The following is a 12,653-nucleotide window of genomic DNA, read 5'->3' as shown; positions in this document are numbered from 1 at the left end:
GTCCAATTGGTTATTGTTTGTTTTGTTGAACCTGCTCTAGACACTAATGTGCAAACAAAATACTGAAAGTAGACATTAAATGCTGGTGCATTATCCCATTGTTCCTTTTTAAAGCATGAAAAGCGACTTCTGGAGGGGCAGCTAGGCATAACTCACTTATCCCAGAGCCCAAACTGCATATATTAATGTTGGAGAAAATGTGTTATTTCTTGTGGAAAAATCTGTGATCACTTATGTAAACAGCATGTGGTTACGTGAGACTCATGAGCACATGAGCTGAGGATCAGTGCTCCCTTCTTCCTCCCATTGACTGCCACCACCAGCACCACCCACTTTTAATATATTTTTAGATCTTTGTGTTTCCAAATTTTAAAGTGCCATTGAGTAAATACTCTTCATGGCTGTGTTTAGAGCTGCTATGCTTTGCAGTTTTCCCCACAGCTTCCTACAGTGCTGTCTTCCCTCTCCCTCTCTGCTGAAGAAGAAGGCAGCTTCATAATATGTTAGGAGAGGCTGCAGGATAGTTGCCTCTCTTCAACAAGGCTGCTGCCTTACCCCATAATGTGGAAGCTTGTTATCAAGCCATGGAGGACAGATGGAAGTAAAAGAAGGGCCATAGCGCATTGGCACACCATGTGCCTTGCATGCAAAGGATCACAGGTTCAATCCTTCCTCAGCATCTCAAGCAAGGGGATAGGAATTGTCCCCTGCATGAAAACCTGGAGCCGCTGTCTGTCTGTCTGTAAAAAACAACCACTAAGCTAGTAGGGACGCGGGTGGCACTGTGGGTTAAACCACAGAGCCTAGGACTTGCCGATCAGAAGGTCAGTGGTTTGAATCCCCGCGACGGGGTGAGCTCCCATTGCTCGGCCCCAGCTCCTGCCAACCTAGCAGTTCAAAAGCACATCAAAGTGCAAGTAGATAAATAGGTACCACTCTGGCGGGAAGGTAAACGGCATTTCCGTGCGCTGCTCTGGTTCGCCAGAAGCAGCTTAGTCATGCTGGCCACATGACCCGGAAGCTGTATGCCAGCTCCCTCAGCCAGTAAAGCGAGATGAGCGCCGCAACCCCAGAGTCGTCCGCGACTTACTAAGCTAGATGGACCAGTTGCCTGCCTCAGTATAAGACAGTTTCTGGTATTCCTAAACACTGCCAAAAATACTTCAGTGTGACTTTATTAACAGTGGGTGCTTAGTACTTCTACCAAAAAAATGCAAACAACAAATTAGTATCGGTATTTGTGTGGGGAACCTCTCAAGCTGCATAGGCAAATTTACCTGTTGATTTTCAATGGAGGGAAGAAAGGAAGAATGGGTGAAGGAACGTATTAATGGAGAGTCCGGAGTCCAGAAAGCAATTTACAAATAGTTCATAAGTGGTGTTGCTATAAAACAGCTGTGTCTGGAAAATGTCTTTGAAAAACTGCATCTGAGTGAAAAGTACAGCCGATTACGGAGCTTGCTAAAAGCCCAAAAGGAAATCATGTTTTGTAGAAGAGACTGTCCACCTGTTGCAGTTGTTTAATATCAAGTTATTCACAGTAATAACAAACTCTCATGGTATTTCAGGAACCTCTCCAGATTAATTCACACTTAGAAACATCAGTGACTTCTAATTGCAAAAGAGGTGTGAAAATCACCATAACCAGTCATGACTTACCTCTTGTAAGTCTCTTTTCATTATAGCCTAACAATGGGAAAGGAGCCTCACACTTACTGTAGTAGTAATTCTTTGCTGTACTAGTAATTGTTCACATTTACTGCACTAGTTTGCTTTTTCATTGCAGCCCAGTTGTCACACTGAAAGCTGTTTAATAAGCGTTTCACACGACAGCTGTGTTTAAAAGGTTAATAAGCTTCACAGTACAGGAAAAATTCAGAAGTGGCGGGAAAGTGATATAAGTTTGTGTCTATTCTTCTTGTTGTTGTTATTTTTACTGAGACTGAAAATTGAGAAAAGCTAATAACCTGAAGGAAGGTCCTGAATACTTTGGAACCACGTTATTGAAAGGAATACCCTCTCCCACTTGAACCTGCCTGTGTTGTGCGTGTCATCGGGGACCTTGTTTCACTTCTCATTGACTTCAGAGGATCATCTGATGGGAATGTGGGACAGACATTTTAAATTGTGGAGTCCATATTGTGTCACTTCCTCCCCTGGGAGGCCTGATAGACTCCTTTCTTAATGCCTTTTTGAAGAGGTGTACGCAGGTGGCGCTGTGGGTTAAAGCCTCAGCGCCTAGGGCTTGCCAATCGAAAGGTCGGCGGTTCGAATCCCTGCGGCGGGGTGCGCTCCCGCTGCTCGGTCCCAGCGCCTGCCAACCTAGCAGTTCGAAAGCACCTCCGGGTGCAAGTAGATAAATAGGGACCGCTTACCAGCGGGAAGGTAAACGGCGTTTCCGTGTGCGGCTCTGGCTCGCCAGAGCAGCGATGTCACGCTGGCCACGTGACCCGGAAGTGTCTCCGGACAGCGCTGGCCCCTGGCCTCTTAAGTGAGATGGGCGCACAACCCCAGAGTCTGTCAAGACTGGCCCGTACGGGCAGGGGTACCTTTACCTTTAAAAGAGAAAGGCCAGGCCTTAATGAATCACAGCAATTAATAAAAAGCGGACCAAAGCAAGAAACATTTTAAAAGTATTTTTCTTAAAAATTGCCAGGGATGGGCAACATGTATGTCTTGGAGTGTGGAGCCACCACCCGAAGAACCCTGTTTTTGTTACCTATCAACCTAATATATATAAGCAGGGCTTCGGTAGTTGATTCTAAGGCATGAGCAGGCTCCTTCAGGTGGTCCTTCAGATAACATGGTCCCTAACCATGTAGAGTTTTAAGGGTCAAAACCAATGCTATAAATCAGGCCCAGAAACAAAGCAAAGGGGACTTGCCTGTGCACACATATTGAGCTAGATGGACCATTGATCTGAGTCAGTATAAAACAGTTTCCTATGTTCCCGTGAAATGCGTAATGTTGATTCCAGTGTATAACTTCACAGTGTATGGTTTTGAAAAAGAAAAAAGGATTTCAATTAAGGACCAAAAGAACCAGGCCTTTCTAACGAGTAAAATATTTGTTTCCTGACTAGCTGATAATTTTTGCAGGATTGCTATGTCAAATACATATTTATTTAGTCATCAAAAGGGAAATGAATTGTTGATGCTACAATGAAAGGGGACAATTAAATCCTATGCAGCCATAGTAGGTGTCTGTTTGGGAAACCATATAAAAGCTGTATTAGTCATGGCTTAGTGACGTTGTCATAATTGTGTGCTGGGAAAATCCATATGCCTTTTGGTCTTTAGCATTAATATATGTATCATAGTGAAGTATCATGCCATCCTGATTGCAATCCTTATAATTAGCCCATGGTATTTATCTAAACATAATCTAGACAGAAATTATATTAATTACTGGCTGAGACTATCCCTCCTCCTGCATGGCCTTGCTCCCTTAACTATTAAGGACAGTTTCCGAACGACTGGAAATGTGCAATGATAAACATTACAACAACTCTAGGCTTCACCCCACAGATCCTACGTAACATGGGGTATGAACAAGCAAAAACACACACCATCCAACAGTGTGTGGAAGATACCAAACTCCAAGCAGATCTAGCCAGGTCCCTGGAAATTTTAATCAGTGAAACTAGAAGACACCTCATCTCCCAGATGCCATCATAGCTGTCGAGTTTTCCCTTTTCTTGCGAGGAATCCTATTCGGAATAAGGGAATTTCCCTTAAAAAAAGGGGGAAAGTTGACAGCTATGGATGCCATATATAACCAACCTTGAAATTACAAAACAGTGAAGGGCTTTCACTGCTGCCAGGCCATCCCTTTAGCCATCCAGGAAGGTCGCTTTCAAAAGACACCTAATGCCCATGTGGCTCTGGGCAGCTGGAAACAACAGAACATGTCTTTCTTCACTGCCAATACTATACAGATATAGTGGTACCTCGGGATGCGAACAGGATCCATTCCGGAGCCCCGTTCGCATCCTGAACAGAACGTAAGACGCGACAGCGTGTCTGCGCGTGTGCGGGTCGCGTTTCGTCGCTTCTGCGCATGCACGTGACGTCATTTTGACCATCTGCGCATGCATGAGCAGCAAAACCCGGAAGTAACGAGCTCCGTTACTTCCGGGTTGCCACGGAGCGTAACCCGAAAATACTTATCCTGAAGCGTGTTTATCCCGAGGTATGACTGTATATGAGCTAGGTTCATCTTGCTTATACATAAATTCCCAGGTTACACAGAACAACTTTATACCTCCCTGCTGCTTCAAGATAAAAACCCAGATGTTACATACTCAGTTGCTAGATTCTGCACTGCCATGATGGATATTCATTGAAGGATGGTTTATGCCACAAACTAGGCCTGTGCTCCTTCACTCTCCTTCCCTTATAGTCGCTTTTAACTGTTTGTCCCTGTTTCTATCTTTTTAAGTATGTATGATATTTTAATTACTAGTTTTTATTCCTTACCTATTATTTTAAGTCTTAAGCGTTCAGTTTATTCGTACGTTTTATCTTATGCTGGTCTATGACCGAAATAAAGTATACTACTGAGAGAGAGAGAGAGAGAGAGAGAGAGAGATCAGTGTTTCCCAACCTTGGGCCTCCAGCTGTTTTTGAACTACAACTCCCATCATCCCTGACTAGCAAGACCAGTGGCAAGGGATGATGGGAATTGTAGTCCACTGATGATATATATACACACACACACACACACATATATATATATATATATATATATATAATAATAATAATAATAATAAATAAAATTCCGGGGCCAGGAAAGTTGCTATCTTGACTTCCTGCTAAGATGGAAGGCAGAAAGAAGATGATTCTTGGATGTTAGTAGATTTCTTGAGTGTTACAGAAACCTATTAGCAGTGTGTGTGTGGTCTTGGCATGCAGCTAACCCATTGCCAGTTGTTTGCTGCAAGTGTACGTATCATTCCACTCCCATCACTCCTTTAAAGATTTTCATGGAAGATGCTCCTATGTTACTTAGGGTGGAGCTTCTCCAGTTTTAATGCAAGGATTATAAACTATCTAAAATGCTTGTTCATAAGATATTTCAGTAAGAGCACAATGCATTAATTCCTTTGTTATAATACTTGTTTGAATTTTGTGCTGCTTTTGGAAAGTATTATCATCAAGATGCAGGTAGAAGAATGAAGACTACTTTGTCTTATCAGTGGGTTGCAATAAAGATTTTAACTAAAATTTGCAAAGACATGGGTCTGAAAAGGTCTTCAGATTCCTAGATGCCAGTGTTTTAAATATTTGGGATGAACTTGGTGATGGTGAGTCTTGTGTGTATGTGTATGCGCAATATGCATACACACAAGCACATGCATCCACACCACATATGTACAGCACACACACAAATACAAACAGCTACAGGATGTTGCCTGAACATTGTCAAAACCTGCTAGCATACTACCTTGCAGCCATGGATATTATGAGAAACCTAAGTCAAATTCAGAGCAGGCTAAGGTAGTAGTAGCATGGGTGACATACCACACATTTTCTACATTGCCTACAAATCTTGATTAATTAGCAGTTGGGATTCTTTAGTTGTGGTCCTTGCATTGCAGGAAATTGCACTAGATGACCACTGGGGTTCCTTCCAATTCTACAATTTTATGATTCTGTGGTTATGTAAGGTAAAATCGGGAAAACCCCTTAAATGCCAGCCTTTACAGAGGCGTGCTGTACTGTTTCCTTATCATTACAAAAATCCTATTTTAAAATACTTATCAGATGAATAGTGAATCTGAGAGATGCTTCAGTTCATTGGCATCAGTTTTCTTTTTAGCTGTTAAGTAGCAGGTGGCGCTGTGGGTTAAAGCCTCAGCGCCTAGGACTTGCCGATCGAAAGGTCGGCGGTTCGAATCCCTGCGGCGGGGTGCACTCCCGCTGCTCGGTCCCAGAGCCTGCCAACCTAGCAGTTCGAAAGCACCCCCGGGTGCAAGTAGATAAATAGGGACCGCTTACCAGCGGGAAGGTAAACGGCATTTCCGTGTGCGGCTCTGGCTCGCCAGAGCAGCGATGTCACGCTGGCCACGTGACCCGGAAGTGTCTCCGGACAGCGCTGGCCCCTGGCCTCTTAAGTGAGATGGGCGCACAACCCCAGAGTCTGTCAAGACTGGCCCGTACGGGCAGGGGTACCTTTACCTTTACCTTTAGCAGTGATCTGAAATGGGAAAGTCTTCCTTCCCTCGCCCCCATAGCAAAGACCCCCCCCCCATGTGTAAATGCAGTATCTTATTGAAAATTCTTCTAAATTATATGGTATGCTGCTGGGAATAATGTACCATGTGGTTATCATTATCTCTATGCCGATAGAAGTTCCTGAGAAGCTGTACTGAAATGACACCTTCTGTTTAATGAATCCCATTCGGGTGTGGTGGATTGTTTGCAGAGTGCCACGCCTCACTTTTTAATGTATGTTGCTTACGTCAATAGATGAGAGTTAAAAGCTAGAGTAAGTTTCCAAACTCAAAGCAGAGTGTGAGATTACCAAACTGCCTTGACAGACCTTGGATATTAAATCAAACTTAAATATTTTTGGGTTGCAGGTGGCTCAATGTCGCAGTTTCAGAACTCGTGGGAATTATACCAGCAGAGTATACAAAATGACCTGGATATTGGTAAAGTATATCACTTTTTTGCAAACTATTTATTCAGTTTTAATAAGTTTGTCTCTTTCCCACGGTCAGTGAAGGGAGAATTGTGTGTTATTAAAATTATGTCATCTTGGCTTTAAAAAATATATATGAAGAAAACAGAATAAAAAATAATGTGCTCCTTGAGGCTTGTCTGAACTGTCCACTTCTTACATGCATTTTGTTTTGTTTCTCCGCAGATTATGTTGGGTTTGTCTCTGATTAAAAAGTAGTGCCATTTCAGATGGGACTAGCTATTTGCTGAAGTAGAAGTGTGCAAGCTTTCAAGTTACATTAATGCTTTTCTAGCAAAGAGACTGACCTAAGGATCAGCGTGTCTTCAGTCTTGCCTCTGCTTCGAATTCAGGCCACATCCACACCATACATTTAAAGCCCCGCATGATTTCCTCCAAAGAATTATCGGAACTGTAGTTTGTTAAGGGTGCTGGGAATTGTAGCTCTGTGAGCGGTCAACTACAGATGCCAGGATTCTTTGGGGAAAGCAGTGCACTTTAAATGGTGTGGTAACCTTTCTGCTATGAGCTGGCATCCCTTTCTCTCTCTCTCTCTCTCTCTCTCTCTCTCTCTCTCTTGGCATTGGCCCTTCATCTGCAAAATGCAGACAACAGCATTGACATGCCTTAACATTTGTTTTGTTATAATCCTAACTGCAGCACTGTAATCAGAATGCTTTGAATACCCTTTGACGTGCTATATAAAAAATAAACGTTGTTAACATGTGTATCCTTGTTAGGAAGACTAGTGAATCTTGAAGAGGTTCCCCATTCCCTACCTTGCTATTCTGCAGAATATCTGTGGAGGATGGGGGGCAGTAATTAAAGTTTATCTTAGTTTGGGGGGCAGCTGAGGCAACAGGTTTGGGGATGGGGGAATTGGATTTTGTCCTGATTTATTATATCATGGCTGCTGTTGGGATGGGTTTGGCTACAAATCTAAATACATAGTGTAGTGTTGGTTTCTTATGCAAGTATTTAGTCACATCTCAACCAGGCACACATGAACACCTATCAGTGGGTAGAGTATTCAAAGTTATTGTTCAGACTCCAAAATTAAGTTACCTATTTGATCATTTAAATAACTGGAAATTTGCAGCTGATCAGTTTACATTGTGTGCTGAAAAACTTACAAATTGGACTGAAGCCCATTTGAAATGATTAATTGTCTATATTAGTAAGCAGCTTTGCTCTTTCTAGTAGAGCATGAATTCACCACTCATCTTCCAGATGTATTTCTACACTAGCAATTTACCAGTTCACCAAATGGATATGCTCCTTTTGTAGATTTTGTTGGCTCCTTTTGTATTTGCTGCCAATATTTAATCAACCCTTAATCAACCCTGAGGAGATAAAACAAAAATATGAGATATTAGCAAAGGCTAATAACAATTTGGAATATTAATCTGCCATCCTGGGTTATATGACTGGCATGGCTTCCACAAGGACTCTATCCCAATACATCAGAAAAGCCATTTAACATTCTGAGGTGATATTTGAGCTGTTTTATAGCCTTTGTTGGGATGTGGGTGGCACTGTGGGTTAAACCACAGAGCCTAGGACTTGCCGATCAGAAGGTCGGCGGTTTGAATCCGCACGACGGGTTGAGCTCCCGTTGCTCAGTCCCTGCTTCTGCCAACCTAGCAGTTCGAAAGCACGTCAAAGTGCAAGTAGATAAATAGGTACCACTCCAGCAGGAAGGTAAATGGTGTTCCCATGCGCTGCTCTGGTTCGCCAGAAGTGGCTACGTCATGCTGGCCACATGACCCGGAAGTTGTACACCGGCTCCCTCGGCCAATAAAGCGAGATGAGCACCGCAACCCCAGAGTCGGTCACGACTGGACCTAATGGTCAAGGGTCCCTTTATCTTATCTTTATATCCTTTGTTGGGCTAGTTTCAGTTATCTGAATGAAAAAAAATATAGCCATCTCAAAGAGCTGTGCCCCTTTAAGGCTTTAATATCTCATGTTCTATTTATTAAGTAAAATGACTGTAGCAGTCTATTTTGTTTCTACCCAGCTAACAAAGCACTATCTGACAATCCCATTTTGGTTGCAAAATATAATTGTTTCTCTGTCAGTAGTGAAAGCAAACAAGTGATAAATATCATGTTTTAGAAAGTCCCCCTCTTAGCCACCAGCACAGTAACTAAGCAACACTCCTTCCTGCTATCTGAGCATTGTTAAATTTATGAAAGTGGAAAGATAACTTTATTGAATGTTAACGTGCTGTTTCAGATATTAAGTCTAAGTTTTAAATGGAAATAGTGACATTCAAAGGTCAACAGCCCATCATTGATTAGTACAAACTTAGACATGCAGTTAACATAGTAACTAATAAGTGCACTTCCTATTTGGGCAGACTGTCAATGTTTGCCTTACTTGCAAAGGAGTCAGGTTAGGTCTGTAGTCAAGAATAAATCTGAATTTCCATTTAAAGTGGAAAAGGGAACTGTTGATTCAGTAAGTTCATCCATTTCTTCTTCTTTTAAAAACAGTTTTCAATTACTCTTAGCCAGACCCAATCAGCAGAAAACTGAATGTAATAGAGGAAGAATAATAGGTTTAAAAGTAAGAATGTGAAGCCCCTGAAATGCATGTTATGGGGTAAAGGCAACTAGATTCTTCTTACTCAAACTACATGTGATGGTAGCAAACCCATTTGTTTAAAACTGGGTCTGCCCTAACCATGTACAAAGTGGGAGGTGGAAAACCATTTTTAGACCAAAAGAAATTCACTGAAACCTCAGGGCTTATCTCCTCACACTCAGAGTCTGTCACCCAGGTGTTTTTCTCCATAGTACCTGAACTGAAAAGCACAAAGTGAGAGTTTAGCTCTTCTCACTGGCTCTTAACATTAGGAATCCTCCATACATTTGATGTGTGATTGGCACAGATCTGTGTCTGATCAAACAATTCTGCCAGGGTCACATCATCATTGGAATTCCATCCTTGCATATAGGTACATTTTACCAGCTGAGCATGCCATCCACAAGAGCCTGCTTGATCAGGCCAATGCCTATCTAGTCCAACATCCTTTTCTCACAGCCACCATCCATAGCCTGTGGGAAGCCTACAAGCACAGCCTCTTTGCTCTCGCAAAAGCAAAGAATTTTAATTATGCCTGCTGACAGTGACTATGTCAGATAATGCTATAAAAATTAGTTTCTCTGCATAAAACATATCTGACTAAGCATACAACATTACCTTGTAAACCTAAAACAACATTAGAAAGTAAATAGGAAATTTAAATTACAAGTTTCATCAAGTCCTGATTCATGCTTAGACATCAGCTGCCAACTTGCTGCTTGACCTCTGATGTAGCCCTCACATTTCTCATATGTATACACCCTGCCTGCTGCCTCTGTGACTTGTTTCACATACATCTCTAAAGTCTGAGCATGGCAGGGTCACTGTGGAACTTGCATAGTCTCATCAAGGAACTTCTTTACTTCTACTGTAGTAAGTTTACATGTCAAAGGAGGTTTATCTACCCTGTCAGACCAGTCCATCAGCTCCATCAGGGACAAACCACTGGGGTTGATGGAAGCTGTCTTCCTCAGACGTCATCATCTCTGCTCCTAAAGTCGATGATCTTTTAGACACCAGCTCTCCTCTCTTCGCTGTCATCTGATAAGTGTCGGGATTATCATTTTGCTGAATGCATACCATGCTGAGTCAGTGGCGTAGCGTGGGGGGTGCAGGGGGGGCTGGCCGCACCAGGCGCAACATCTGGGGGGGGCGCGCTCGCCGCTTCCGGAGTCGCCGAAGAGCCTCGGGCGCAGGCTGTAGCAGAGCCCCATGTCTCGCGGAACCGACGAGCTGTGCGCACGTCCGGGCTGAAGGCGTCCGGCAGGCAGCGGCTCTCAGCGCTCGCCGCGGTCCCCGTGCGTCAGGGCTGCGGAGGGCTCGCCAGGCAGCCCCTCCTCAGAGCCCCGCTGCCGCTGCTGCTGCAGCTGCTGGGACATGTTGCATTTTCCTCGCCTCTCTGCCCTCCTCCTCCGGGCAAGCGGCGTCGTTTGGGCGGCAGCGCCAGCGGCAACTCGCCTCAGATCACCTGACACGGACCCGCCACCGCCACCGCCACTGTGGCTACCTTACCATAAATACCCCAGCCCAGGCAGCAGCAAGAAGAAGCTGGCAGCGGCGGCAGGTTAGGGGTTAGGGGCGCAAATTACTTGCCTTGCCCCGGGTTAGGGGGCGCAAATTACTTGCCTTGCCCCGGGTGCTGACAACCCACGCTACGCCACTGTGCTGAGTGCAGGATGGTTGGCAAAACAGCACCCTTATTTTGCAGTCTTCTTTTGCAGCCTAACTCATCACAGCTAAAACAAGGTGTGATGTGAGCCTTCCACCCAAGCATGTTTTACTTTGATGTTCAAACCCCCCCCCCCCCAAAAAAAATAATCCTGGATTTCGCTGCAACCTGTATTATCTGTAATACAGTGGTCTATGTGAATATGAGAAAATGAAACCATCTTAGCTGTTGATTGTTCTGGAGGGGATGTTTATCAATGACATGTATATCATGAATTAAGGATTTTGCTATATTCGAATTGAGTATTCGTAAGCAGATCAGAAAATGGAGTGGGAATTCTTACTAGCTTCTGCAAGTCTTTGCTACATAGATTATGATTACCACGTAGATTATAATTGAAAAGACTGTTGTATTGAGGTTTATAAACAATGCACTTTTCTCTGTCACAGAAATGGAGACCATGGCACCTTGTTCAGCATTTCCGGATCCAGCCAGTGACTTTGACAGGAACATTCCACGTATCTGTGGTGTTTGTGGAGACAAAGCTACTGGCTTTCATTTTAATGCTATGACCTGTGAAGGCTGCAAAGGATTTTTTAGGTATGTGACTCCTGGCATTTGACGCAAAGTATTCATAAGAGATTTTGACCTCTGCCCTCAAGAAAACCCAGCTTTACTTGGGCCAGCAGTTTACTTTGAGCACAAAAGCAGATCAGCAAAAGAGGTTTCCTCTACAGTCAAACCTCAGATCCCGAATGCTGAAAACCCAGAAGTAAATGCTCCAGTTTTCGAAAGTTTTTCGGAAGCCAAATGTCTGACACAGCTTCCGCTTGAGTGCAGGAAGCTCCTGCAACCAATTGGAAGCCACACCTCGGTTGTCGAACATTTCAGAAGCCTCTAACTCCACCCACCACTGACATTCCCTTGGGAGGTTGCTCAGGAGGAAGTGGGGCCCTCTTGCTGCAAAGATTTCCCAACCCCTGCTCTAAACCACTGTCTCTGTTTATACAGACTTTAGATGTAATTAATAACTTGACTTTGGAGAAATGACATGGTGTTTATTATATTTAAATGAGAGTTTATCTTATTATAATTTTACTTTAAAACATTTTGGAATTTCACTGTGTGGGAATTCCCCTGCTACTTGAGAATGGCTCCTTTTTCAAACCCAGGATAAGAACTTTGATCATCCCTTACTTAAGCAGCAGTTTGGATTCCGATTATCAGCTCTTGCTTAGGGCGTACAGAAATTTACTGTTCTTCTGGTTCATGGGACTGCGCCTACCCATGCACCATCTGAGTTTCGCTACCCCTGCTATATGTACAAGCAGGGTGTTTTTGAATACTGAGCACAATAACGGCATAGAGGAAGCCGGAGGGCAGCTGTCTCCCACTCCCACTTTCCTCTTAAACTACATTAAGAAGGAGCCAGTATTCCATCTGCAGTAGCCCAAACAGTTCCAAGAACTATCAGCAGTTTAGCATATCTCACAGATGAAGTCTCCATCTTTCATAAAGCAAATTACTGTAATGACGTAGGACGTTTTCCTGGGAACTCTTGGTTAAAAGCAGGTGACTAATAACAGAAGTAATTAACAGCTACTATGTGACTAATTAGAGGAAAACTCTCATGTACTAAATGCTATAGTGGGACAGTAACGCAGGTATAGGATTTGTGTGGACATAAGGTAAACTTCAGGTCTGCAAGGAC

General features: G+C 43.5%; 1 protein-coding gene across 3 annotated transcripts in view; it reads left to right on the top strand.

Annotated features, from left to right (window-relative positions):
* VDR (vitamin D receptor) overlaps positions 1 to 12,653 on the top strand; it is an 84,800-nt gene that overhangs the window by 31,487 nt on the left and 40,660 nt on the right. For all 3 annotated transcript variants that reach the window (XM_079966799.1, XM_079966800.1, XM_079966801.1), the window contains 2 exons: positions 6,584 to 6,655; positions 11,392 to 11,542. In XM_079966799.1, the coding sequence (XP_079822925.1) occupies positions 6,584 to 6,655; positions 11,392 to 11,542 (223 nt within the window). The remainder of the gene's footprint in view (positions 1 to 6,583; positions 6,656 to 11,391; positions 11,543 to 12,653) is intronic.

The sequence above is a fragment of the Podarcis cretensis genome (genome assembly GCF_951804945.1).
Source record: "Podarcis cretensis genome assembly, chromosome: 2".
In the NCBI taxonomy this organism is placed as follows: domain Eukaryota; kingdom Metazoa; phylum Chordata; class Lepidosauria; order Squamata; family Lacertidae; genus Podarcis; species Podarcis cretensis.
This window is presented reverse-complemented; position numbering and strand designations above follow the sequence as displayed.